The sequence below is a fragment of the Nuphar pumila genome, chromosome 14 (assembly GCF_984573655.1).
Source record: "Nuphar pumila chromosome 14, dmNupPumi1.hap1.1, whole genome shotgun sequence".
In the NCBI taxonomy this organism is placed as follows: Eukaryota; Viridiplantae; Streptophyta; class Magnoliopsida; order Nymphaeales; family Nymphaeaceae; genus Nuphar; species Nuphar pumila.
In genome coordinates, this window is record NC_143262.1 from 36235649 (window position 1) to 36261025 (window position 25377).

Sequence of the window (25377 nt, forward strand, 5' to 3'; positions counted from 1 at the left end):
TTTGGAAGGAGATAGAGTGAGAGAACATGAATCCCATAATATCAGTTTTCTGGCCCGAAACACCAACCACCCGGACCTGCGAACCATGAATCTGGGGAGAGGTTTTAAGGATCTTAGATCAGGGGATTTAAGAACTGTTTGCTCAACCCTCTGATCTGCATGCTACACTAAGTCTCAGATCTGAGATACAGGACAATCAAACACACCTCTAGAGAAACCACTCCCAGGAGTGCGCCTAGAGAAAACAACCGTCTGGTAATTTATCACACCAAGCAAAGTGTACAATTAAGAATATTGAATTGAGACTTCGATCAAGCCTGAAAGCACTCATGTCACTAGAGAGAGAGAGAGAGAGAGATTTCAGGAATCAATAACACTCATCAAGTTGTAAGGCATAGTATTGCATAAGACAAAAAAAGCTGCAAATCAGCTTAATTTGATACGCTAACACACTCATAAAATTTTCTTGGATCAAATGGCTGTTTGTACAAGCTGTTCGGAGATGTCTTGTGTACAGAAACCGTCTGCAATACATAGAAAATCGCAAGCAACTGCTGGAAAAATTCAAATGTTCAGGACTTTCGGTATACAACGCAATTAGGCTAACCTCATGTTAGTTAACCTTAAACTCTATACTTTTCTGGACTTCAATACCGACCATCATCGTGATCAAATATCCCACAGGTGTTCTTTCTAGACCTCGTTTCACTTTCAGCCTGCCATTCAAACAGAAAAGGTGAATACAGGAATGGTCATGATGGCTAAAGCAACTATGCACATGCACATGCACATGCACATGCACATGCACATGCACATGCTTGTTACAGCAAGGCTACTGACTTGCTACCAAAATTTTGAAGTAATCGTTATTTAATCAAAGAGGAAAACTATTCATTCTATACTGAAATGGACTACATTAAGTTTTACTTTATAATAATTAAGATGTTAGACGCTTCAAGAATTCCATCAGATTTTTCTTTCCTTTTTTTCACTCAAATGGTTTTTCTATCAATAAGTGGAGAAATCAAAAACAGAATTTTGATGCCAGTTGTGTAAGAGGAACCATTGTCAGCATCTAATCAAGGATTCTTGTTCTATTCCGTTGGAACAGTGAGGTTTGTCAAGGAACGTGGCCATCCTGAAATCAAGTCCCTCTTGTCCTGGATAGTTCAATAAACACTCCAGGTAATGCCCACATCAGGGGTATCAGGGTCACGAGTTCAATCTGGGCAGGCTCTGAACAGGCGGTACAGCATGTTTACTCTTAAATCTTAATCAACAGTGCTTGTGCTATCTTAATCATGAGTCACGAAAAACATGCAATCCATAATAATGATGCTGAAGAAAAAAAATAAAAGTTAAGCAATCAATACCCATGGATTTAATACATCTTAACGCAATCCCTAAGTAGATTGCACTTATGACCATTGTGGGATAAATAATGAATCTATATTACCAGAATGCTTCATGTTTGATAGCCTAAGCATGATGTGATGTTAGCATGTGTTCCATTAGAATCCATCTTACTAGGTCTTAGGCATTTAAAGCCACATCCTAGTTTACATAAACTGTTTTCTGGATTAACATCATCATGTATATCATGATTATCATAGGTACTGAACCATACTAGACTATTGTGGACTCGACTATTGTGAGGATGGTTTGTTTGCTAAGGATCTAGCCTTGGATCATGCTTTTCTGATGTAAAAATGTGATCTTTTGATTTATGAATTTTTGGCACATTATGGGTCACTGATTTTTGGACCCCTTTAAAACCTAATTACTTGTCATAATCACATGATTCAAAACAAGTTTTCTACTAAACAAACCATGTAAGGATAATGTTTTTGATCTACAAAAAATTGAAAATTTTGAAGAAAAGAGTGATTTCTACTCATTAGTTCCTTACCTTCATTAGTAGACTATATATATATATATATAGAGAGAGAGAGAGAGAGTAATGCTACGGTGCTCCAGGAGCACTTACACACACCTACTAGAAAGCATAGTTTTATGTTGCAACTTCTCAATCAGACCATATAGATGTATTAAACATGGATTATTTGATAGGAATCATGTTTTGAATCATGTTTTTTGGACATAAAAATAGGATTTTTTAAGAATATTGTGATATTCTTGTAGTAATATCACAACATTATCAATTATTGTTACTGTTTTTATTTATTTTCTACAGCTTAAATGTGTTTTTATTTTTTATTTTGCATTTTTACTTATTTCTTTTATTATATGTATTTTATTATTTAAACATGATTTTTTTTTACTTATTTTTGTTATATATATATATATATATATATATATATATATATATATATATATATATATATATATATATATTTAAGCCTCGATATTTTTCACCAAACCTATAATATCGCGAGAAATAGACTCGCTGAGATATAGCTGATATTGATATTTGTATATATATATATATATCAAGAGAGAGTAGGTGGTAGCTGCGTACTCCGTATCATGCCTACTGCCAGCCTACCAGGATTTGAAGGAGTTTTTTCTATTTTTTCTAAAATCTGACCATACAGATGTGATCTACACACTTGATTTTATACGAATCAACTCATGGATCCTCCGATCCCGACACATAAGTAGGTTTTTATAAGATTTAAAGATCGACGGTCTACAATTTAAAAAAAAAATCAATGCTTAAAAAGTCATGTTTTTTTAATAAAAAAACATGATCCAAGTGTCATTTCCTACCAAATCGACCATGCCGAACACATCTTTAGGATCAGATTGGCGAAAAACAACCCGGCAACACCATTTACTGGTGGTTTGCAGCTACCACTTTTCCTATATATATATATATATATATATATATATATATATATATATATATATATATATATATATTTGGTACCCTAGTGGTTAAGGAACCTCCTAGTTAAAAAATATAAATTTTTTTTTTGAGTTTTTTTCACATCTCATCCTTCAGATGTGATCTACATATTAAGTTTAGTAGAAACTGACCTTTGGTTCATGCTTTTTTGACATATATGTTAGATTTTATGATGTTGAAAAAACAACAGCCTATAATGTACCAAATTTGCAAACCTCAAATAAACATATTTTTATGCTAAAAAACTATGTTCCAAGGGTCAATCTCTACTATTTTAACCATGCTGAACACATCCTGGTCAAAACAACTTCCCCATATAAGTTTTAATTAAGCGGCTCCTTACCCACGCGGGTAGCAAATTCCATCTCATATATATAGAAAAAATCGTAGCTGTGCAACCCTTAGGTGCACAGATATAGTAAAACGACGCTGGCCGTCCAACATCGCACATGATGGACGGCCAGCACGTGAAAACGGTGCAAAAACGGCAAAAAGCATGTTTTTTGTGCTGTTTTGAGCTTTAGCAGCAGTTATGGACCGCCAAGGACAAAGTTCCGTTGGGACCTTTAGTGGCAGTCGAAACTGTCGCTAACGCCCCCTAAGGGATGCACCCATCATTAAAAATTTTGTTTTTAACGGCGGTCAGGAACCACCACTAAATCCTTTTTTGAGCGCTTTCGGCGCTGTTTCAGCATTTTTCGGGAGAAAAAATGTTGAACATCCATCACATGCGCGATGGACTCTCAGCAAGGCACCACTGGTAGCTGCACTCCTATGGATTGCACACACACACACACACACACACACACATATATATATATATATATATATATATATATCGAGAAAGAGAGAGAGTCACAAGGATATGAGAACTACCACGATTCTCGTGGATTTTTTGTTCTTTTCTTTTAAAATCTAACTGCACAGATGTGATCTACATGCTTGGTTTTATAAAGCCCAACTCTCGAATCATCCAATTATGATGCATAAACAAGATTTTTTAAGGCTTTAAATCAACGGTTCATGATATTCATAAATATTTGAGCATCTAAAAATCACATTTTTCATCGAAAATACACGATCCAACAATTGATTCCTAGCAAATTCACCATGCCGAACACATCTACATGGTTAGATTTGCAAAAAGATTGTTGGAAATTTTCATAAAATGGCTAAAAATAAATTTCAAAATGATATTTTCATTTTTCGCACTGATTAAGGGAGAGAATTTATGTCCAAAGAATTCAAAGATTATCTCAATTTACATGGCATCACATATCAAAGATCGTATTCACACACACCACAACAAAATGGTCAGGCCGAACATAAACATCGACACATTATGACACCGCTTGGACTTTATTAATAGCAAATAAAGTTTCAAAAGATTTTTGGGCAGAAGTTGCCCTAACTGCTACCTATCTTATTAATCGAATGTCATCTTTTTCTTTAAAAAATATAACTCCAATTGAAAAACTTGTTAACTTATCTCCTGATTACTCTAGATTAAGGGTCTTTTGATGCAAATGTTTTGTTTTCACCAACAACAATAATAAGTTCTCACCCCGTGTGATTCATTGTACCTTTTTAGGTTATGCAGATAATAAAAAAGGTTATAGGTGTTTTGATTTTCAAAATAAAAAATTATATGTATCATTCTTGAAAAAAGAATTTGAAAAGCCCAAGAAAGTCACTGAATATTCTTTTTTAATATATTTGACTTCAAAATCTAATGAATATGATTTAGACAATGATCAAAGTACTATTGATTTTGAATATAATGTTGATAATGAAGAGCAAACTCATAGGGACGTTAGTCTACAATATTCAAGACGTAGAGAATCAAATCTTCCATGTGCATTAGAAAAATACTTCGAAGTACAAACCAGGTCATCCAGAACTTCTAGACCTCCTGAAAATTGTGTCACATAAATATTTTCACTTACATATAAGGCAATTATTATTGCATTAATACAATCATATGTAGAACCGTCATCCTATTCTCAAGCCAAAAACCATACATAGTGGGTAGAAGCCATGAAGGCAAAATTTAAAGCATTAGAAAAAGCTAATTCGGACTATTCAAGATATTCCTCTAGGCAAAAAACCTATAGACTGTCGATGGGTTTACAAACTTAAAATCAATAGTGATGAAACTCTTGAAAGGTATAAAGCCAGATTAGTGGCCAACGGTTTGCCCAAGAGTATGGCATCGGTCACGAAGAAACTTTTGCTCCAGTTGCCCGAATGACCACTGTCAGAACTTTAATAACCTTAGCCTCCATTAGAAAATGACTCATATTTCAAATGGATGTCAAAAATGATTTTCTCAATAGAAATCTAGTTGAAGAAGTTTATATGGAAACCCTAACTGGTATTAGTATCCCTAAGGGTAAAGGTCTTCGTTTAGAAAAAAAAATTACGGTCTTAAACTGGCACCAAAAGCCTGGTATGACAGGTTTAGTCATGTTATGCTATATTGGTTTTCACTAGAGTTACCGGTCGAGGAAGCGGGAGTGGGAAGCGATACGGGAAGCGGGAGCGGGAAGCGAGGCACTTTCAAAAATTTAGGAAGCGGGAAGCGTGGGATGACTTAGAAGAAAATTACGAACTGTCTCGAAAGCGACCTAGGAAGCAAACCGAAAGCGAGAGGGAAGCGAAAAAAAATGAAAAAAAATGGGGAAGCGCGCTTCCCATAAAAGGGAAATGCGCTTTCCAAAAAAAAGTGTGCTTCCCTACACGTTTTGGAAGCGTGACGTTTCGCGCTTCCGAAATGCGCTTCGGGGAAGCACGCTTCCCCATGCGCCTAGGCGCTTCTGGTAACTCTAGTTTTCACTCTTGTTTGACTGACACTGCTTTGTTTATTAAGAATTCTGATGCAAAGATTATTGTTCTTCTTCTCTACGTGGATGACATGATCATCACCGAAGATGACAAACAGAGAGTTGAAAACATTAAAAAAATTTGTAAAACTCATTTGAAATGACTAATTTAAGTTTGTTGAGATATTTCTTAGGAATTGAAGTTGCTTATTCTCCTCGTGGGTATTTGATATCTTAATTTAAATTTACTTTTGATATTGTTTTCAGGTCTACAACTACAGATGATAAGAAATTGAACACTCCAAAAGTTGTCAACGTTAAAATGAAAATTAATAATGGAAAACCTCTTAATGATCTCACTCCTTCCAGTTGTACACACAGCTAGTCAGTTTTAGCATGCTCTCACCTTTGTTCACATGGGAGCAGTTTTGTGTATTATTAGATACATAAAGTCCTCTCTTTCACGAGGCCTCTTCTTGTGTGCTTCATCTTTATTAGATTTAATTGCCTATATTGATGCTAACGGGGGAGGTGATCCAAATAATAGACACTCAACCACTGGTTTTTGTATTTTGTTAGGTGAATCCTTAATTTCGTGGAGGAGCAAAATGCAGCATAAAGTCTCTCTCTCGTCCACTGAAGTTGAATACAGAGTCATGGCGACCATGACAATGAAAATAGTTTGGTTCAGATGTTTGCTTGCTAACATGGGAGTTGAAGCAACACAAGCTTCACAAATATGTTATTACAACAAGAGTGCAATCTATATTGCAAGCAAACTGAACATTTCATGAACGCACCAAACATATTGAGATGGACTGTCACTATGTCAGAGAGGAATATCTACATGAAACCATTGATCTGCCATATGTTACATCAAAATATCAATTATCGGACTTCTTCACCAAACCTCTCGCTGCTCCTAGATTTCACTTTCTCTTAAACAAACTTTCGCTCATTATACCGTAAGTTTGAGGGGGAGTGTTAAAATGTAAAATGTAATATATATAATACATATATTAATAAAATAATAATATTATAATATAATATTTCTTTTTATTTCTTTTTCTTTTTTTATTTTTATTTTTATCTAGTTCATTTTGAACTAGAATTAGAATCTAGTGAAGTTCCAATTAGAACTTGACTAGACTTATAGTCGTTGGACCTAGTCCAACAGCTATAGGAGAGCTCTCCTCTATTTCTCTTTTTCTTTTGTATATAGGGGTGATCCCCTCCATTGTAAATCTATGCTTCTTAAGCATTTCTTGTGAGAAATAAAAGATTATTATTTTTATTATGTTCTTCCATTTATACCCTTTTGTGGGTTATGCTTGTAGTGTCTCCAATAAACACCCTTTGTGAGTTTTCATGCTCTTGTGGAAGACCACCATTTCATTACATGTAAAAGCAGATTTTTTAAAGTTCAGTGGTCCATAATGTGTAAAAAATTCACATTTGAGAAAATCATGTTCTTACGTCAAAATCAACCAATCAAATGTGCATTCCCTACTAAATGAACCATGTTGAATGCATGTGGGGTCAAATTGATGAAATAAAATTTACACCTATGAGTTTTAGCTAGAGAGTACCATACTCTAGAGTTTAGCCAATGTTTTCCCTCATTTGTATTTATTTATATACTTATGCATTTGAACGCTTTTGTATTGAAGGAAGGGTCGGGATTCAAACCTGAAGCACACCACACACACATAACATTTCAGCAGCATAACACCTAAGCGACCCAAAGAGCACTGGAACCATTAAACCTAGATCTAACTCCTTAACCACTTTCCATACTATCTCGTAGGGAGCAAAAAAGCACTTGGGAAGGATCCTCACTGCAGACCAGAAAGTGGTCAAGTATGCATGTGGTCCCTCTGTAATCATTATACAAAATAAGCGGCCTAGAAATGGTGTCAGCACCAACACAAGGGGCTACTGACCATGAACTGGTGCAATTTACAACCTTATATGCAGAGTAGTTGTATCAGCAAAGGAAAGAACTCTGAGAGCTAAAAAAAGAGGACTAATAAAATAATTAAAAAAATCCAGTGTAGTATGTTCTCTTACCTGAGTAATTAGCCTCTCAAATGCTTCTTGTCCATTTTCTGCGATGTACCTTTCCACAGCAGAACTACAATCGTCTGGGAGTGTACTAAAGACGTTTTTTTTTCCAGCAAAGAACCAAATATTAACTGGACGAGGGTTCACAAAGCATGGACGTATGAAGTGCTCATAAACATAAGCAGCACCATTAAAATAAGGCAAAACCAACCAGCTTGTAGCTATCAACTTTGCATAAGGCCAAAAAGGAAGCCTACAGAAAAACCACAAATTCTTGTTCATGATTTCAGAAGACTATTAATGTCTAAAACCATTCTGGATAGATGGTTTTCTGCCCAAGAAAGACAACATTCCAGTTTTCACATTCATTTCAACCTAAAATGATCAAACTGAGCTGTACTTTCTAGACACTTGGCAGCTAGCAAATATGGCCAAATTCCAAACGGAAACAAGAAAAAATAGAGCAGAGGAAAAAGGAGTGGCCGATAATGCATGCTATACATATTATTAGTATGAGCAGCTACCTTGACTTCCAAAGAGGCTTCACAAAGTACATATATTACTTTCAAGTTTGAAAGTCATAGATAATGAATTAATTTTAGGGCAGTTTTTACAGTGCATAGCATTTAGGAGTATGAAAATCAGGGTGTGCAGGTTACTTAATAGTCTAGGTTTCTAAGGGCTTGTTTGAAAGTGGGAAAAATGCTAGGAAAAATGCAAGTTAAAAAGGAAAAGTGGCAACTTTTCCTTTCATTCCAAACAATAGAAAATTTTTTAAAAGAATAATTTTCTATCTTGCCCTGATTTTGACAGGAAAAAATTTGCTATCTCAGAGATGGAGAAAATTTTTCTTATAAAAAATTCCAGTTTTGAGGGACGCCCTCACCTTAATAAAAACACTCTTAACATTTTTTCCAACCTGATTTTCTCATGTCACACAAACAGAAGAATATTTTTCATAAAAAGTTCTCATAGGAAAAAATTTCTTTTCCTATGAGATTTTTTTCCCACTTCCAAACGTGCATATCAATTTTTACTAAAATTTATTATTAGAGAGAAAATAAACATAAATTAAAAATTGTTATTAGAGACAAAATAACCATAAACTTAGTCTTGGGAAAGGATTACCGAAATAACTCAGTAGGACTATCATAAATTTCAGCACATGTGTGCGTGAGTGTGTAGGGCTATGCATGAGCAGAGATGAGCCTAAGCTTGGCTGACTTTGTTAAAATATATACATATTCATATATGTATATATATCTCTTGTTTATGTATATATATATATATATATTATGTTTCTATGATTGTAAATTTGTATTGCCTACCAGGGCATTTTTGTCTTTTCCTTCCAGCATTGTAATCTTTCTTTTAATTTTATGTTTTTCTGTTTATTGTCCATTTCGCTGATGTGAAAGAGCATTATTGTAAAACAGCCAATAGAAATGTTGGGGCTCCCCAACAGCTCTTTGAGCTCCCTTGTAGCATATTTAAAGAGGGCATCAATCCCTCTCTTTTTCAATGCTTTTCTTAAGCAGTTTTATGACTAATAAAGATCCTATTTTTAACTTTGATGTGTTTGCCCTTAGTGGCCATTGTAAGCACTTGTTTGTGCTCTTGTTATTGCCATTGTTTGGCTCTTTGTATTGTCCTTTATGAGGACTTGTGATTGTTCTTTATGCTCTTTGTATGCCCTTAGAGGCTTTTATTATTTCCGCTCATTTGATTACAGACTTGACTTCAAAGCCAAAATTGAATGCCTATCTTCAGGCTTGCTCAATTGAGCTTGCTTGGTCTAGCTTTTGTGTGTGTGTGTGTGTGTGTGTGTGTGTGTGAAAAGGAAAAGGAGAGGGCGGATTTGAGCTCATGACAACTCTTATACAGAAAACATACTGACCTTTGCACCAAGAGGCTCATCTGTATTAATATATGCATTGCTAATATTTTTGATGAACCTACCAAGCTCAAGGCTAGGTCTTGGCTCATATGAATAAACAAGCCTAAGACTAGGCTCAAGGTTGCCTTTTTCAAGTAAAAGAGTGAGGCCAAGCCAAGCCTAGGCTACTTGAGAGAGGCTTAGCTAATTGTGCAGCCTTTGTGTGTGTGTGTGTGTGTGTTGTGTGTTGATCCTTCTTCAACATGTTAGTCTTCTAGCACCTGTCGAGCCAAGAACATGTCAAAGCTGCATGAATAAAGTAATATTCTATGTCACATAGGTAATATTGGTAACTTCAGATAACATATGATAAGAGAATTAATGATGCAATTAAGGAGATGTTTGTTTAACTCTGGTGGGAATCATTCTCTCATCCAAATGAGAGTGAGGGAATGATTCTTGTTGGCTCCATTCTCTCACATCAAAGCAAATGTGAGAGCATGGAGGATGAGAAAACGACTGTCATTTGCTTTGCAAATGAATCATTTTCTCATTTGTCACCAGAATTGAAATCACAAAGGGCCCCTTGTGATTCTGATTCATATGATTCCAAATCACATTTGATTGGAATAATATGGAGGGAGGTAAAGAAAACTACCCTAAGTTTCATTAATCATAAACCAGAAATCAATGTAAAATGCTTATTATAACTCACTGTAATTGCAAAAAATAACACTGCATTGCACCATATCATAAAAATCGCAATTCTACACAATATAAGCATAAAAAATTTATAAGATAAAAAAAAGTCACAATAGTATTTATTAACGAAGCTAACTAATGCAGTAAATATACAACAGATAGAGTAATGCTTTGTTATTAGATAAAAACAAGTCACAAGAAATGAATTTATAAAGAACTAAAACACAATCTTAAGACTCTTAACATTCAAGCTGATCTGAGATCAATATGAAAGATCATAGTTATACATAAAAATATAAAACATTTTATATAATAGTCATGGTCTAATTTTCTAAACTCTTAACTCTAAACTCTAAACACTTTTAGATTAAACTTCCAAATTTTTGGAATGTATATCTTCAACATTTCATTCTTAGTTCTCCCCATTGTTTCCTCATAAGCTTGAGAGTTTTCTCCAATTTCTGAAGTCGGTGGTAGTGACTACGGGTCATTGTCATCAACTTTGTGACCTACTTTTCTTCTATCTATTTCTCCTAAATTAACAATCTCAAGACAAATACTGTCTGCAATACAAGGAGAGCAACACTGTTGTGGGGAGTTTCCTTGGCCTGTCAGATGGCATTGAATATATACAATCCACCCTGAATTACAGGCCCATCAAAGAGGCACTTTAATAACTTTCTAGTCTCAACCGGTTGGGCTCCACGCTGAGGTATTTTCTGTCCTTTTGGTCTCTTCCTCCTTTCATCAATAAACCTAACTCAAAAGCCTTTAAAAAATGAATAATTTACACAAACATACAAAAACAGTGAGTAATTTATGTGAGCACATCATTACAGCCTCTGGTAGTTCTCTTGACCTGCATGGAGATGTTTAATCAAAACACACCTATGAAAATCGTTCTCATAGTCGAATCTTGTGAGGTCATAGTTACTCCAAATCTTGTAGCTTTAAAGCAAAAGATAAGAGTTTGTTACCTAAAAACCAAGAAGAATGGAAATGGAGTAGATCACCTTCGTATTAAGACTGACTGTATCATTGTACCCATTACGGGTTTGGGTCTGGACCCAAAACCGATGTATTTATCTCAAAGTCATTGTACTGTTTATATTGGGTCTGGATCTAATATAACATAATGTAATATCCAGATCCAACCTGTTTTCAATATAAATATAACATATAGGGCACGATCCTGTGTGTTGAGGATCGTGCCACTCGTTGATGCAGCCTCTCCCTCTCTCAGGCGTCTTCTCCCTCCTTAGCATCAACCCAACGTCGGTGGATACATTCTTTCATGGTATTAGAGCGGGATCGCATCTGACTTCAGTTCAAGGGCGTGAATCCGATTCCAGAAAGTGTCTCTAGAGATTCGTCCTCTTTTCCAGGTTAGTAAAACCACAAAAAAAAATCTTTGGTTTTCTCTATCATCTCTCTCTATTTCCTCCATCAACACTCATTCCTTCAAAACTGATTTTTAATTTTGATTCTTCCATCTGATTTTTTTTTTTTTGGATTTGCTTCTCTTCTTATCGATTCTTTATTTCAATTCAATCTTTGGGTTTTCAGATCTGATTTCGTTCCAGATCTGTTTCTCTTCTCTTCCTATTGCAAAAAAAATTCTTTTTTACCCACCTTCATCGTTGATTCCAGATCTGATTGGTGCATCAGATCTGATTGGTGCAAACTCTGTCTCGCATTAACATCAGTTTTTACGTGAATAGTCATCTTACAGAACTTCTTGATTTTCAAACTCGTATACCCAATTTTTGCCAGACCTGACGTTACATTTTTGGAGTCTGCGATAGATCTGTCGAGATTCTGACCAGTACAAATCGTGCAGTCCACTAAAGGTATTAGAGAAACAGTGACCCATATTTAAAAAAAAATGGCGTGAACTCCAATTGTTTCTCTAACTTGTGGGACTGTCTCGCTGATATATTTCTCGTTCTTCTCTTCAATTCCATTTATCCTTATTCCTTTCATGGATTCTCCTTCTCTTTCATCTAGCTTCCTTGGTCAACTTATTTCCGAGAAACTCACCAACTCGAATTACTTAACTTGGAAGAGGCAAATATTGCCTTTTATTAGGAGTTTGGATCTCTCTGGATATCTTGATGGATCTGTCCCTACACCACCAGAGTTTGTTTTGCAAGAGAAGAGAGATGATAAAGAGGAGGTTTCCAACAAATTGGTTCGTAATCCAGAATTCACAGTATGGAGGAGAAAGGATCAGGCGGTTGTGGCATATATTACCTCTACTCTTTCTCAAGAGGTATTAGTGGGCATTCCCGATGAATGCTCCGCTATGGAACTATGGCAGAGGTTGGTGCAAACCTATTCACAGATTTCAGAGGCCAAAATTCTATATTTGAAGAAAGAATTTCAGCTCTTAAAGAAGGAAAACTTGTCGGTTACAGAGTACATGAACAAAGTCAAGACCATCACTGATCAACTAGCCATGGTGAGTTGTGAAATTCCTGACAAAGAAAAAGTTCAACAGGCACTAAATGGTCTTGGATTTGATTATCATATGCTGGTCACATCCCTCCTATGCCTTCCTTCTTTACCAAGTTTTGAGGATCTTCGCGCGAAGTTATTACAGTATGAAGTTACCATTCGAGGAGAAGAGATGCACTCCAGCCACCATGATGTATTGGTTACAGGGATGATAACAGGACAAGAACGTGGAGGCTTTCGAGGTGGACGTGGACAGGGAAGGAATAGTCAAGGAGGACGAGGATTGTTGCCCACGCCTAACGTGTCACCTAATTCTTTCCCAGGGAATCAGAGCTCCAGAACCATACCGACATGTTTTCAATGCAACAAAAGGGGGCACATCAAAGCTAATTGTTGGTACAATCCACAGAACAAGGGAAAATTCAATGGTGCAGGATCCTCTCACAGAGGAAGAATAGGAGAAGACTCGAAGGATGATGAAAAGGATAATGTGAAGAATCTTCTGATATCTGCTCTTTCAAGTTTAAGCTTCAAGCAGAATGAGCAAGGAACCTGGTACATTGATTATGGGGCTGCAGCACATGTGATAGGTGATGTCGGTAAGATTTTAAAACATGTTCCTTATCGTGAAAAAATTCATATTAAAACTGGAGATGGTACTCTTCACTCTATATCTCATACTGGAAATGTTAACCTTTCACTCCCTAACTCTTATCTAAATTTGTCCAATGTCTATCATTCTCCAAGTATTGTCAAGAACATTGGCGTTGTCTATAAACTTGCTGATGATACTAATTCTTCCGTTGAATTCACTTCTTCTTTTGTATGTGTCAAGGATCTTCTCACGAAGAAGACGCTCGTTGAAGGAAAACGACAAGGAAACATGTATATCCTCAAGGAACTTCCTTCTTCTTCTGTCCGTGGTGCTTCATTAAATTCATCCGTCATTCAGCGAGTCCAGCCAGTGTCGTCCAAAGATTGTTTTAGTTTATCTCAGTGTAATAAGCCAGAGAATTGGCTTCGTCGTTTGGGTCATTGTAATGATTCCTTCATTAAGAAACTTGTGTCGAGTGGACTTGTTCCAGAGTCTAGTCCGAGTGTTAAGTCTGATACTTCACTTTGTTCTAGTTTTCAACTATACAAGAGTCATGTTCTTCCTTTTAATTCAATAAATCAAAGAGCTTCAATACCTTTTGAAATTGTGTATTCTGATGTTTGGGGTCCTGCCCCACAATCTTCTTTATCTGGTAGTCGCTATTACGTAACCTTTATTGATAGCTACTCCAGATATACTTGGATTTATTTTATGAAACATAAATCTGAAGTATTCAAACTCTTTCGTTCATTTTTCGCTTTGGTCTGTAATCAATTCTTGTCTAAGATTCAGCATTTCCAATGTGATGGAGGAGGTGAGTATCTATCAAAGGAATTTACTGAATTTCTCCAAGATAATGGAATAAGTCGTCGTATATCTTGCCCACATACACCACAACAAAATGCTATGGCGGAAAGAAAACATCGACACATTGTGGAAAGTGCCTTGAGTATGTTGCATGACACTCACGTTCCCGTGAGTTTGTGGACTGAGGCCTTCCACTCAGTTGTGTATATCATAAATCGTTTACCCATGACATTGTTAGAGAACCAATCCCCTTATTTTGCTCTTTTCGGGATTCAACCCGATTACAATGAATTGAGAGTGTTTGGTTGTATATGTTACGTCCACATTGATAGCTCTCAACGAAATAAGTTTCAGGACAAGGCATGTGTGTGCAAGTTTGTGGGATATGCTGACCAATACAAAGGGTATCGATGCTATGACCCTATCACTCACCGCATCAGAGTCTCACGAAATGTTGTGTTTGATGAAACCATTGTTCATGACTCAGGAAGTGTAGATGGACACAACGAGGCCGTTGAGTGGTATCAGTCGTGGCTTGCCACTGAGTTGCTTAACCAGATAGAAACGTATGATGCTTTCCCGCGTCACACGTCATCTGTTGAACCGTGTGAGACCGGCATTCAACCTCATATGGAAGAATTGAGAAATGTGCAGGTTCCTAGCATGTCTACTTCAGATGCCGCAAAATTTCAAGGAATCGTCTATGTACGACGAAACAAGAATAATGATCAACCAATTGATGTGCAGCCCAGATGAACTAGAAGAATTTGCCATCCTATTGAGAGATGGGTCAGTTATAACAACTTCTCTACAGATCTGCAATTATTTGTTTCTCAGATTGAAAAGCAAGATGAACCCGTCAGTTTCTCGGATGCATACATGTCAATCAAGTGGATTGAGGCCATGAATGAGGAGATGGAAGCCTTGCATGAATGTGGAACTTGGGAGATTGTTCCTAGACCCTCAAACAAAAATGTTGTAGGTTCTAAATGGGTCTATAAGATCAAGTATAAACCTGATGGATCCATTGAACGCTACAAGGCGAGACTTGTAGCCAAAGGCTTTACTCAAGAATACGGGCAAGACTATGATGAGACCTTTAGCCTTGTGGTCAAGATGGGAACAATTCGATTAATTTTATCTTTGTCGGTTCAGTATGGTTGGATTCTCAGTCAGCTTGATGTCAAAAATGCATTTTTGCATGGCAGTCTAAAAGAAGAAGTCTATATGGAGCAACCCCCTGGTTATGCAGAACGCAACCCCAACACTCATGTTTGTAAATTACGAAGAGCCATTTATGGACTAAAGCAAGCCTCTCGTTCTTGGTTCGATAGCTTCTCTGTCGAAGTTCAATGACATGGATTCATTCGATCTTACCTCGATCATTCCTTATTCATTTTTCGAGATCGTCAAGTCAGTACTTTACTCCTCATATATGTAGATGATATTATTATCACTGGGAATTCTGATGAACATATAGAAGCTACAAAGGCTCTCTCGAGTCAAAAGTTTAAGATGAAAGATTTGGGGGTTCTGCGTTATTTCTTGGGAGTTGAAGTAGACCGGCGAGATAGATATCTTTCATTAACTCAACACAAATATACCTTAGATTTACTGGATAAGGCAGGTATGAAGGACTGTAAACCTCTGTCCACTCCTAGTGTATTGAATCATAAGCTCAGTGCTCTAGATGGGGAGGCATATGGAGATCCCAGACAATATCGCAGCCTCGTGGGTATGCTTCAATATCTCACTTTCACTAGACCCGATATTGTGTACGTAGTGAATCAAGTCTCACAATTCATGCATGATCCATGCACAGAACATATGAATGCTGTCAAGAGAATTCTTCGGTACTTAAAGGGAACACTTGGGGATGGCTTAGTTTATCATCAATCTATGACTAAAGGAGAGCAACATAGACTAATTGTGTATGCAGATGCCGATTGGGCTGGAGATCCAGATGACAGAAGGTCAGTGTCTGGCTATTGTGTTTTTATTGATGGAAACTTAATAGCATGGAGTAGCAAGAAACAACGTGCAGTTGCACAATCCAGTACTGAGGCTAAGTATAGGTCTATGGCAGCAGCTACAGCAGAAGTTACATGGCTGAGACATCTTTTGGTAGAATTAGGAGAAACCATTCTACCCACTACTCTTTTGTGTGATAATCAGAGTGCCATCCAGATTTGCTTCAATCCCATTCATCACAGCCGTACAAAGCATATAGAAATTAATCAACATTTTATTCGGCAAAAAGTAGAAGATAGGGAAGTTGAACCTGCTTATATTCGGACGGCTGATTAGGTGGCGAATTTGTTCACTAAAGGTCTTACCAGCATACAATTTTGGTTCTTGAAGAGCAAGTTGTCCATGGTATATGACCATGCACAACTTGAGGGAGGATATTAAGACTGACTGGATCATTGTACCCATTACGGATTTGGGTCTAGACCCGAAACCCATGTATTTATCTCAAAGTCATTGTACTGTTTGTATTGGGTCTGGATCTAATATAACATAATGTAATATCCAAACCCAACCTGTTTTCAATATAAATATAACATATAGGGCACGATCCTGTGTGTTGAGGATCATGCCACTCGTTGCTGCAGCCTCTCTCTCTCTCTCTCTCTCTCTCTCTCTCTCTTTCTCTCTCTCTCTCTCTCTCAAGCGTCTTCTCCCTCCTTAGCATCAACCCAACGTCGGTGGATACATTCTTTCACTTCGTTCACCTCAATCATCCAAAATCCACCCCAATCTCACAAACTTGAGCTCTAGATTGAACAACCCCAAAAGCCCAATCCTTGGAAGGTCTAGATCTCATACCCAAAGTGAGAAAAATAGCTTAAGATATGCTTAGGGTAAAAAATGACCTTTAAGTGAGAAAGGACCCCCCAAAATTGGTTGTACAGCTTAAAAAATGATAAGAATACTGTAAAAAAATGAAAGCTCTGACATTATCGAGTTCATAGAATATACTATCATAGGATATGTATGTGTATCATATGACATGTATAGTACATGCCTGATACACCCTGAGACTAGTTTCAAGGGTGTATTTTGTTGGTTTTTACATTAAAAAGTGTTGCCGTAACTTATTATATGATACTTCATGACTTTTACATCATTGCTAGAAACTTCCAACAAATATACAACAATGACTGAAGCAGACCAAACCTACAAGCATAATAAGAAAATATAACAGTCAAAAATAGCTGTAGGCTGAATTTGCTATTTTGTCCACCATCTACTTTTCCTTGTTTGTCAATCAAAGCCTATACTGTGAACACAATAAGAATGTATGAATTTCTCCAATGTTCACTTATTTTAGCACAACAATTCAAAGAAGCAGCATAGCTTGACATTTTCATTAGCACTATACATGTCCATAGGATCATATCCCCCTTTTTTTCAGCATATAGTTATATTGATAAAAAATGGCTGTGCACTAATGACGGACAATAAGTGTATTCCTATTGTTTAAGTTAAGAGGCCCCTTAATAGTGGCGCGTTTGTACTATTAATTCTTTTAATCGCTAATTAGTAAATATCGTACTATGGTTTACAGTATAAAATACACATACAGATCAAAAGTGCCACCCCACACACCGGGAATGACTCACCTTCTTTCTTCTTTAGATTTATGTTGTACTAGAGCATAGCAACTGGCAGGCATGATCTATGACTCGTAACTGTGTTCCCTTTGCTGAAATCCCTTTCCTTCTTCCTCTAATTTGTCCTTTAAGTTTATTCTCTAATCCATCATCTCAAACTTTCCTTTCCAAATCTTTCTTGAACACCATTTTCAACTCATTTCCTAATATTGGGATGAAGGCGTAGTTGTTGTTGTTGTTGTTCCTAATATTGCCTTTCTTATTTATAGTCAGATCCGAATATCGTTCATCGCCAAGGTTGCTTAACAAAAAAAGAAATTCTTATGATTGGAGAAGGATTCATGTGGAAGACCCAGAATGATTTTCTTTTTTGGTTCATATCGCCGACCCCAATTGTTTTGGGATGAAGGCGTAGTTGTTGTTGTTGTTGTAATTGTTGAGAATAGGTGGTTTTAAGTTTAAGTCTTTTTATATTAGAGGGTTTTTGAAATTTGTTTTCATAATGGGCTTAGATGTAATTATTCTTTTTAGCCTCTCTCTATTTAATATAGAGAGAAGCCCTAATCCAAGTTAACGAGTTATTCTATTGTGTAGCCGACTCTCTCTCTCTCTCTCTCTCTCTCTCTCTCTACAGGTGGTTGTGCATCGATCTTCCTTCTACATGGTATCAGAGCCCTCGATCTCGGGAGCGTGATCACGAGAGGACTGGTCTTCACCAACAAAATAAAAAAAAACCCCGATTGCTTGAAATCAGGTTTGCTGTTGCACGTTGTGGAAGATCTGATAACAGATCTGTCGTCAGATCTAAGGATGGAGCTCCCAACGAGGATTTCCTGGAGCCGTAACCCTTGAGCTCCTCAGTTTGGAGTTTTTTTTTGTTTTCGTGATCTCCTGTCGTGATTTCCTGGATTTTCTGTCGTGGATCTTTTGTTGTCGAGTTGTGTTCCTGCTGTTTGGGAGCAGCAGAAAGTTTATGTGCTATTGCGTGCCTGCCGTGATTTCATTTCTTGTGTTGTTGTGTGCCTGCCGTGATTTCTTGCTGTTTGAGAGCAGCTGAAATTTATTTCCTGTGTTGATTGCGTGTGATCAGGATTTATTTAATGGGTTGTTGCGTGTGATCGAGATATGATTGATTTGTTTAACTGTGCCCTGAAGACTTATTGGCTGTCGTGCCTTATATGTTTGGAGAACAACAGTTGTCGTGATTATTTTTTTTGCGACTGCATATTATTGTTGGTCGTGGTGTGTTTGGGCGCAGCAATGGTCGTGATTCCCTGCTGTGTCGAGTTTTGTTTCGTGCTGTGAAGCATGTTAGTTTAAGTTATCCTTCTGTCGTGAAAACAGCAGGAGTGATTCCCTGTTGTTTGTGGGCTGTTTTTTTTTTGTGGAAACAGCAGGTCTGATTCCCTGCTGTGTTGGAAAATTCTACTTGAGCACTTGCTGTTCAAGTGAGCAGTATGGCTGAAACTTCGAAATGTGATTCTAAAATGGAACATATTGGGGGAGTATAAGGCTTTTGCCAACCCATTCTCGTACGACTCTTCCGTAAGGTTGAATGAAACCAACTATGTCAGGTGGTCCAGAACCTTTATGATGTCGGTATCTGGACATCGTCGAAAACATATTCTGTTGGAAGACGAACCCACTGAAAAATTGGGAAAATATGTTACTTGGGATGAAGATAATGACATAGTTATGTCATGGATCATGAATAGTGTTGAACCCCATATTGTAGATGGATTGATCTACTATAATACAGCCAAACTGATGTGGGACAATCTTCGTGATACATACTCACAAGAAACTAATGTGAGTCGTATCCTGCAAGTCGAACAGGAAATATATAATTTGCAGCAGGGAGATCAGACCTTGGCCCAATACTATGCCTCTGTCAAAGCTGCGTTTGAAAGACTTAACGCTCACAGGCCTCTTTGTTGCTCGAAGCAAAAGGATCATCAAGAACAAACCATGGTTGTTCGCTTTCTTACAGGTCTCTCTTCAGAATTTTCTGTTGCAAAAGTTCAAATGTTGACCGGATCAGATGTTCCTACTCTTGCTGATGCATACAATCGTCTGAGTAGACTTGCGATCTCTCTTCCACAATCTCAGCCTGTGACTCAGTCATCTGCTCTTGTTGTCTCATCTGGTTATGGGCGTGGAAATATTCAGAATATCAGAGGACGAGGTCGTGGACGTGGTATGGGAGGCAGAGGAAAACTTCAATGTACATTCTGTGGAAAATCTGGACATTTAGAAGATCGTTGCTGGGATAAGCATGGTCGGCCAACCTCTTCTTCATCAAAGTCATATGTTCCTAAAGCAAATGTTACTACTATTGAGGCAACAAATGTACAGGAGAATATCTTTGCAAGTGACCGTAGTATCACCCTCAGTCGTGCTGAATATGATGAGTTGATAGCTCTTCGTCCTTTGAGTTTCACTCCTATAGCTGGTGTTGCATATTCAACTGGAAATCATCTTCATCCGACTGATAGTAAGTGGATTATTGACTCTCGTGCATCTAGACATTTGTGTGGAAATTCACTTGTTTTCTCAGATATAAAGGATATTAATGTTCATCGAGGAGTCTCATTAGCCGATGAGAGTTCCTCCCCGGTCGTTGGTCAGAGAAATATTTCTATATCCTCCTTATTACAGTTGCAAAATGTTCTTCATGCTCCAAACTTTCCTCAAAGTTTATTCTTTGTTAGTTGCCTTATAAGAGAACAAAATTGTAGAGTAATATTTGATCCGATGGGTTGTCATTTTCAGGATTTGCTGACGGGGAAGATGATTGGTGGAGGCTATGAAGAAAATGGAGTTTACTACCTACATCATCCAATGGGTAATGTTCATGCTGCAGTGGAACACTCATTCAGTCCTGTTCAGTGGCATCGTCGTCTTGGTCATCCTTCATTGTCAAAGCTTCGTTCGGTCTTTCCTCAAATTCCTTCTACCACATCATTTCAGTGTGAAGCATGTCAGTTGGGAAAGCATTATCGAAGTTCGTTCCCTTCGAGTCAGAGTCAGTCTAGTAATAAAGTTTTTGAACTTCTTCATGCAGATGTATGGGGTCCTAGTAAGATTCCTACTAGGACTCAGTGTCGTTACTATCTTGTTATTGTTGATGATTTCTCTAAGTTGTCATGGGTGTTTTTAATAAAAGAACGATCTGAAGTTCCAAGTATTATAAAATCCTTAATTCTTGAAATAAAAACTTAGTTTGAATCTATTGTCAAGATTGTTCGCACTGATAATGCTCTCGAGTTTAAATCAAAAGGTCTGTTACAATTTTACCAAAATCATGACATCCAACCCCAAACTTCTTGTGCCTATTCATCTCAACAAAATGGGGTGGCTGAGCGAAAACATCGGCACCTGCTTGATGTTGCCAGGACCATTATGATTCAATCCAATGTTCCTGCATTATACTGGGGTGATGCGATTACCACTGCTTGCTATCTGATCAACCGCATGCCTTCGTCTTCTGTGGGTGATCAAATCCCATTACATATCCTAAAACCTATTGCCCCACTCTTTTCTTTCTCACCAAAAATATTTGGATGTGTTTGTTTTGTACACAAACTTGGCCCTGACCGTGATAAATTAGCTGCTCAAGCTACAAAATGCATATTTATAGGTTATCCCAAAAATCAAAAGGGATATCGATGTTATGATCCTATTTCTCGCCGAGAGTATGTCAGTGCGGATGTATCTTTCTTGGAATTCACTCCATATTACTCCATTTCCAATTCTCCGCTGCAGGTTGATCCAGCTGAGTCTTTTCCATTACCTATACCTCCTTTTCCTTTGGAATTTGTGCCCTCATTACCGAACCAAACTTCATCCGCTTCTAGATTTAATAATCCTTCATTGGTATATGTGCGTAGAGCTCCACCTCCGCAAGAGCCTTCATCTTCTTCTTCTCCTTAGGTAAGTTCTACTGACAACAGTGATCTTCATGATGATGATAACAGGCCTATTGCTCTACGAAAGGGGACACGACAATGTACCTTATATCCCATATCTCATTTTGTCTCTGATGCCAGAATTGGAAATCAAATGAAGTCTTTTATTTCAGCCTTATCTGCTGAAACTATTCCTCTGAACTATCAACGGGCAGAGCTTGATAATCGCTGGAAGCTGGCTATGCAAGGAGAAATGAATGCTTTAGTATCTCAGCATACATGGGATCTAGTTGATTCCCCAGCAGATGCTGACATTGTTGGATGTAAATGGGTATATACAATAAAGTACAAATCTGATGGTTCTATTGAAAGGTACACGGCCAGATTAGTAGCAAAAGGGTATACTCAGACATATGGTATTGACTTCTTTGAAACCTTTTCTCCTGTTGCACGGATGGGTATCATTCGTCTTGTTCTCTCAGTAGTTGTTCAGCATGGTTGGAGCTTGTGCCAATTAGATGTGAAAATGCATTTTTATATAGGGATCTATCTGAGACCGTTTACATGCAACAACCTCCAGGATTCGAGGTTGAGGGGGAGTGTCAGAAGGTGTGTAGATTGAGAAAGGTGATTTATGGCTTGAAATAAAGTCCTCGTGCATGGTTTCAAAAGTTGTTTGAAGTGATGTTATGCTTTGGCTTTAATAGGTCAGCAGCAGATCATACACTATTTATAAAGAAAACTAGCTCTGGCATAGTTGTTATGGTGGTATATGTGGATGACATCATTCTTACAGGAGATGATGTGAAAGCTATTGAAGTCACAAAGGCTCATCTTCAAAAACACTTTGTTACAAAAGACCTTGGTTCACTCAGGTATTTTCTGGGTATAGAAGTTGCCAGGAGCCGTGAAGGGATGGTTTTGTCTCAACGGAAGTATGTTCTTGACTTATTAAAGGAAACAGGCATGTTGGGAGCTAAACCAACACATATTCCCATGGACCATAAAGTTCAGTTATTTGAAGAAGGGTCAAAACCAGTTGATAGCAAAAGTTATCGCTCCCTAGTAGGGAAACTATTATATGTAACTATGACCAGGCCAGATATTGCTTTAGCAGTAAGCAAAGTTAGCCAGTTTATGGACAAACCAACTGAGGTACACTGGAATGCAGCCATAATGATTCCCAGATATCTAAAATCTTCTCCTGGAAAGGGGTTATTGTTCAGGAAAGGTGGAATTCTGGAGATAGTAGCCTGTTCTGATGCTGACTATGTTGGATCCTATGTCACACGGACTCGGCTAAAGGGTTGCCGCACCCGCGTCGACACGCACGGACTCGGGTGCGGACTCGGGTGCGGCTTTGGACTCGGCCCGGACTCGGTCAACTCCGAGTCGGACTCGGTCAACGAGTCCGGGCCGAGTCCGACCACATTTTGGACTCGGTCAACTTTGACCGAGTCCAAAATTGTCCAGTTCGAGTTTTAAATTTTGTTTTGGATCCGGGTCGGGTCGGGTCCAAACCCGACCCATATCCAATTTTTTTGGCAGCCGAACCCTAAAAGGGGTTTATCGACAGGGAGAGAGGCTTACCCTCTCGATTTTGCCTCTCCCCCTCAGCCCCTGCAGCTTTCTCCTGCAACCACGCCGGCGATCCGAACTCCGGCGACAGGCAGCCACCGTCTCCCCCTCCGTCAGGTATGTCGACCCTGCTCGTAGCCTCCCTCCCTGCACCCTCTGCTCGCAGAGGAGGGGCTCGGCCCCCCTCCCTGCACCCTCTGCTCGCAGGGGAGGGGATCGTCCCCTCCCTGCACCCTCTGCTCGCAGGGGAGGGGCTCGGCCCCTCCCTGCACCCTCTGCTGGCAGAGGAGGGGCTCGGCCCCCCTCCCTGCACCCTTTGCACGCAGAAGAGGGGCTCGGCCCCCCTTCCTGCACCCTCTACTCGCAGGGGAGGGGCTCGGCCCCTCCCTGCACCCTCTGCTGGCAAAGGAGGGGCTCGGCCCCCCTCCCTGCACCCTTTGCACGCAGAAGAGGGGCTCGGGCCCCCTTCCTGCACCCTCTGCTCGCAGAGGAGGGGCTCGGCCCCCCTCCCTGCACCCTCTGCTCGCAGAGGAGGGGCTTGGCCCCCCTCCCTGCACCCTCTGCTCGCAGGGGAGGGGCTCGGCCCCCCTCCCTGCACCCTCTGCTCGCAGAGGAGGGGCTCGGCCCCCCTCCCTGCACCCTCTGCTCGTAGGGGAGGGGCTCGGCCCCTCCCTGCACCCTCTGCTCACAGAGGAGGGGCTCGGCCCCTCCCTGCACCCTCTGCTCACAGAGGAGGGGCTCGGCCCCCCTCCCTGCACCCTCTGCTCGCAGGGGAGGGGCTCGGCCCCTCCCTGCACCCTCTGCTCACAGAGGAGGGGCTCGGCCCCCCTCCCTGCACCCTCTGCTCGCAGAAGAGGGGCTCGGCCCCTCCAATATTCCCTGTTTTATTAACTTTATTTTATTTACTTATTTAATTATTTTCTTTTCAGTTTTCACTTTTCAGATATAATGGCGAGTTCTAGCGGTAGTGTCAATACATTTGGTTCAAGTTCTAACCCTGAATTAGATGTTTCTCAACCACTTTGGAGGCTTGTGACAAAAGGGATAAAAGCTAATAGTGGTGGTGGTGGGAATGTGCAGTTTCATTGTAATCTATGTAAGACTGTTTTCACAGGTTCTTATATGCGTGTGAAAGCACATCTTTTGCATATTCGTGGTCAAGGAATTAGGGCATGTTCTGGGGTTGACAAAGACATGTTAAAGCAATTAAAAAAAGAACAAGAGGAAGCTGAAAAGAAGAAAATTGCAGAGATGAAAAGCGATTCGATTAATTTGTCTTTTCCTACTGCTAGTGATACACAAGAAGAGCTTTTAAAGAAAAGAAAGATGGAAAGCAATAAAACAATACAAGCGTCATTCAAAAACATGGCAAGAGCAGAAATTGATAAAAAGATTGGTCGATTCTTTTACTCAAGCTCAATTCCTTTTAATGTAGCTAGAAGTCCATACTGGAAAGATATGATTACATCTTTGGCTAATTGCAATTTGAGTGGTTATGTGCCTCCTAGTTCAGAAAAACTAAGAACAGTCATTCTTGCAGAGGAAAAAAATAGAATTGAAGACTTGCTAGAGACCCAAAAATTTGCATGGAAACGACATGAAGTGTCGATTGTTTCTGATGGGTGGACTGATATACAAAGGCGACCATTGATAAACTTCATTGCTTACTCACTAAATGGGCCAATCTTTTTGAAGACTGTTGATGCATCTGGAGAGTATAAAGATGCTGAATATTTAAAGAGATTATTTGTTGAAGTGATAAAAGAAGTGGGTGAAGAAAGTGTGGTGCAAATCATTACTGACAATGCTCCAGTTTGCAGTCGTGTAGGAATGAATTTGGCAAGTGAAGATACATATTCACATATTTTTTGGACTCCTTGTGCAGCACACAGTTTAAATTTGGCACTTAAGAGTATATGCAATCCATCAAAAGATGATGCACATGTACATGAAATGTGCTTATGGATTGAGGAAATAGAGCATGATGTTCGAAATATTAGAAATTTTGTTGTAAACCATCATCATGCCCTTTCTATATTTAATAGGCATTCTGATCTCAAGTTACTGAAAGTTGCTGAAACT

At 38.7% G+C, this 25377-nt stretch overlaps 1 protein-coding gene across 3 annotated transcripts in view; it reads right to left on the minus strand.

The window, feature by feature from the left end:
* Nucleotides 1-435: 435 nt before the first annotated feature.
* The window catches only part of HVA22A (HVA22 homolog A), a 32214-nt gene continuing 7272 nt past the window's right edge, over nt 436-25377 (minus strand). Inside the window, exons 4-6 of one of the 3 annotated variants that reach the window (XM_089987777.1) lie at nt 7967-8008; nt 7762-7846; nt 436-716 (exon numbers count right to left, since the gene is read on the minus strand). In XM_089987777.1, the coding sequence (XP_089843903.1) occupies nt 648-716; nt 7762-7846; nt 7967-8008 (196 nt within the window). In that variant the 3' untranslated portion in view covers nt 436-647. Of the gene's footprint in view, nt 717-7761; nt 8009-25377 lie in introns of all 3 variants that reach the window. The other 2 variants (XM_089987776.1, XM_089987778.1) reach the window with 2 other exon arrangements.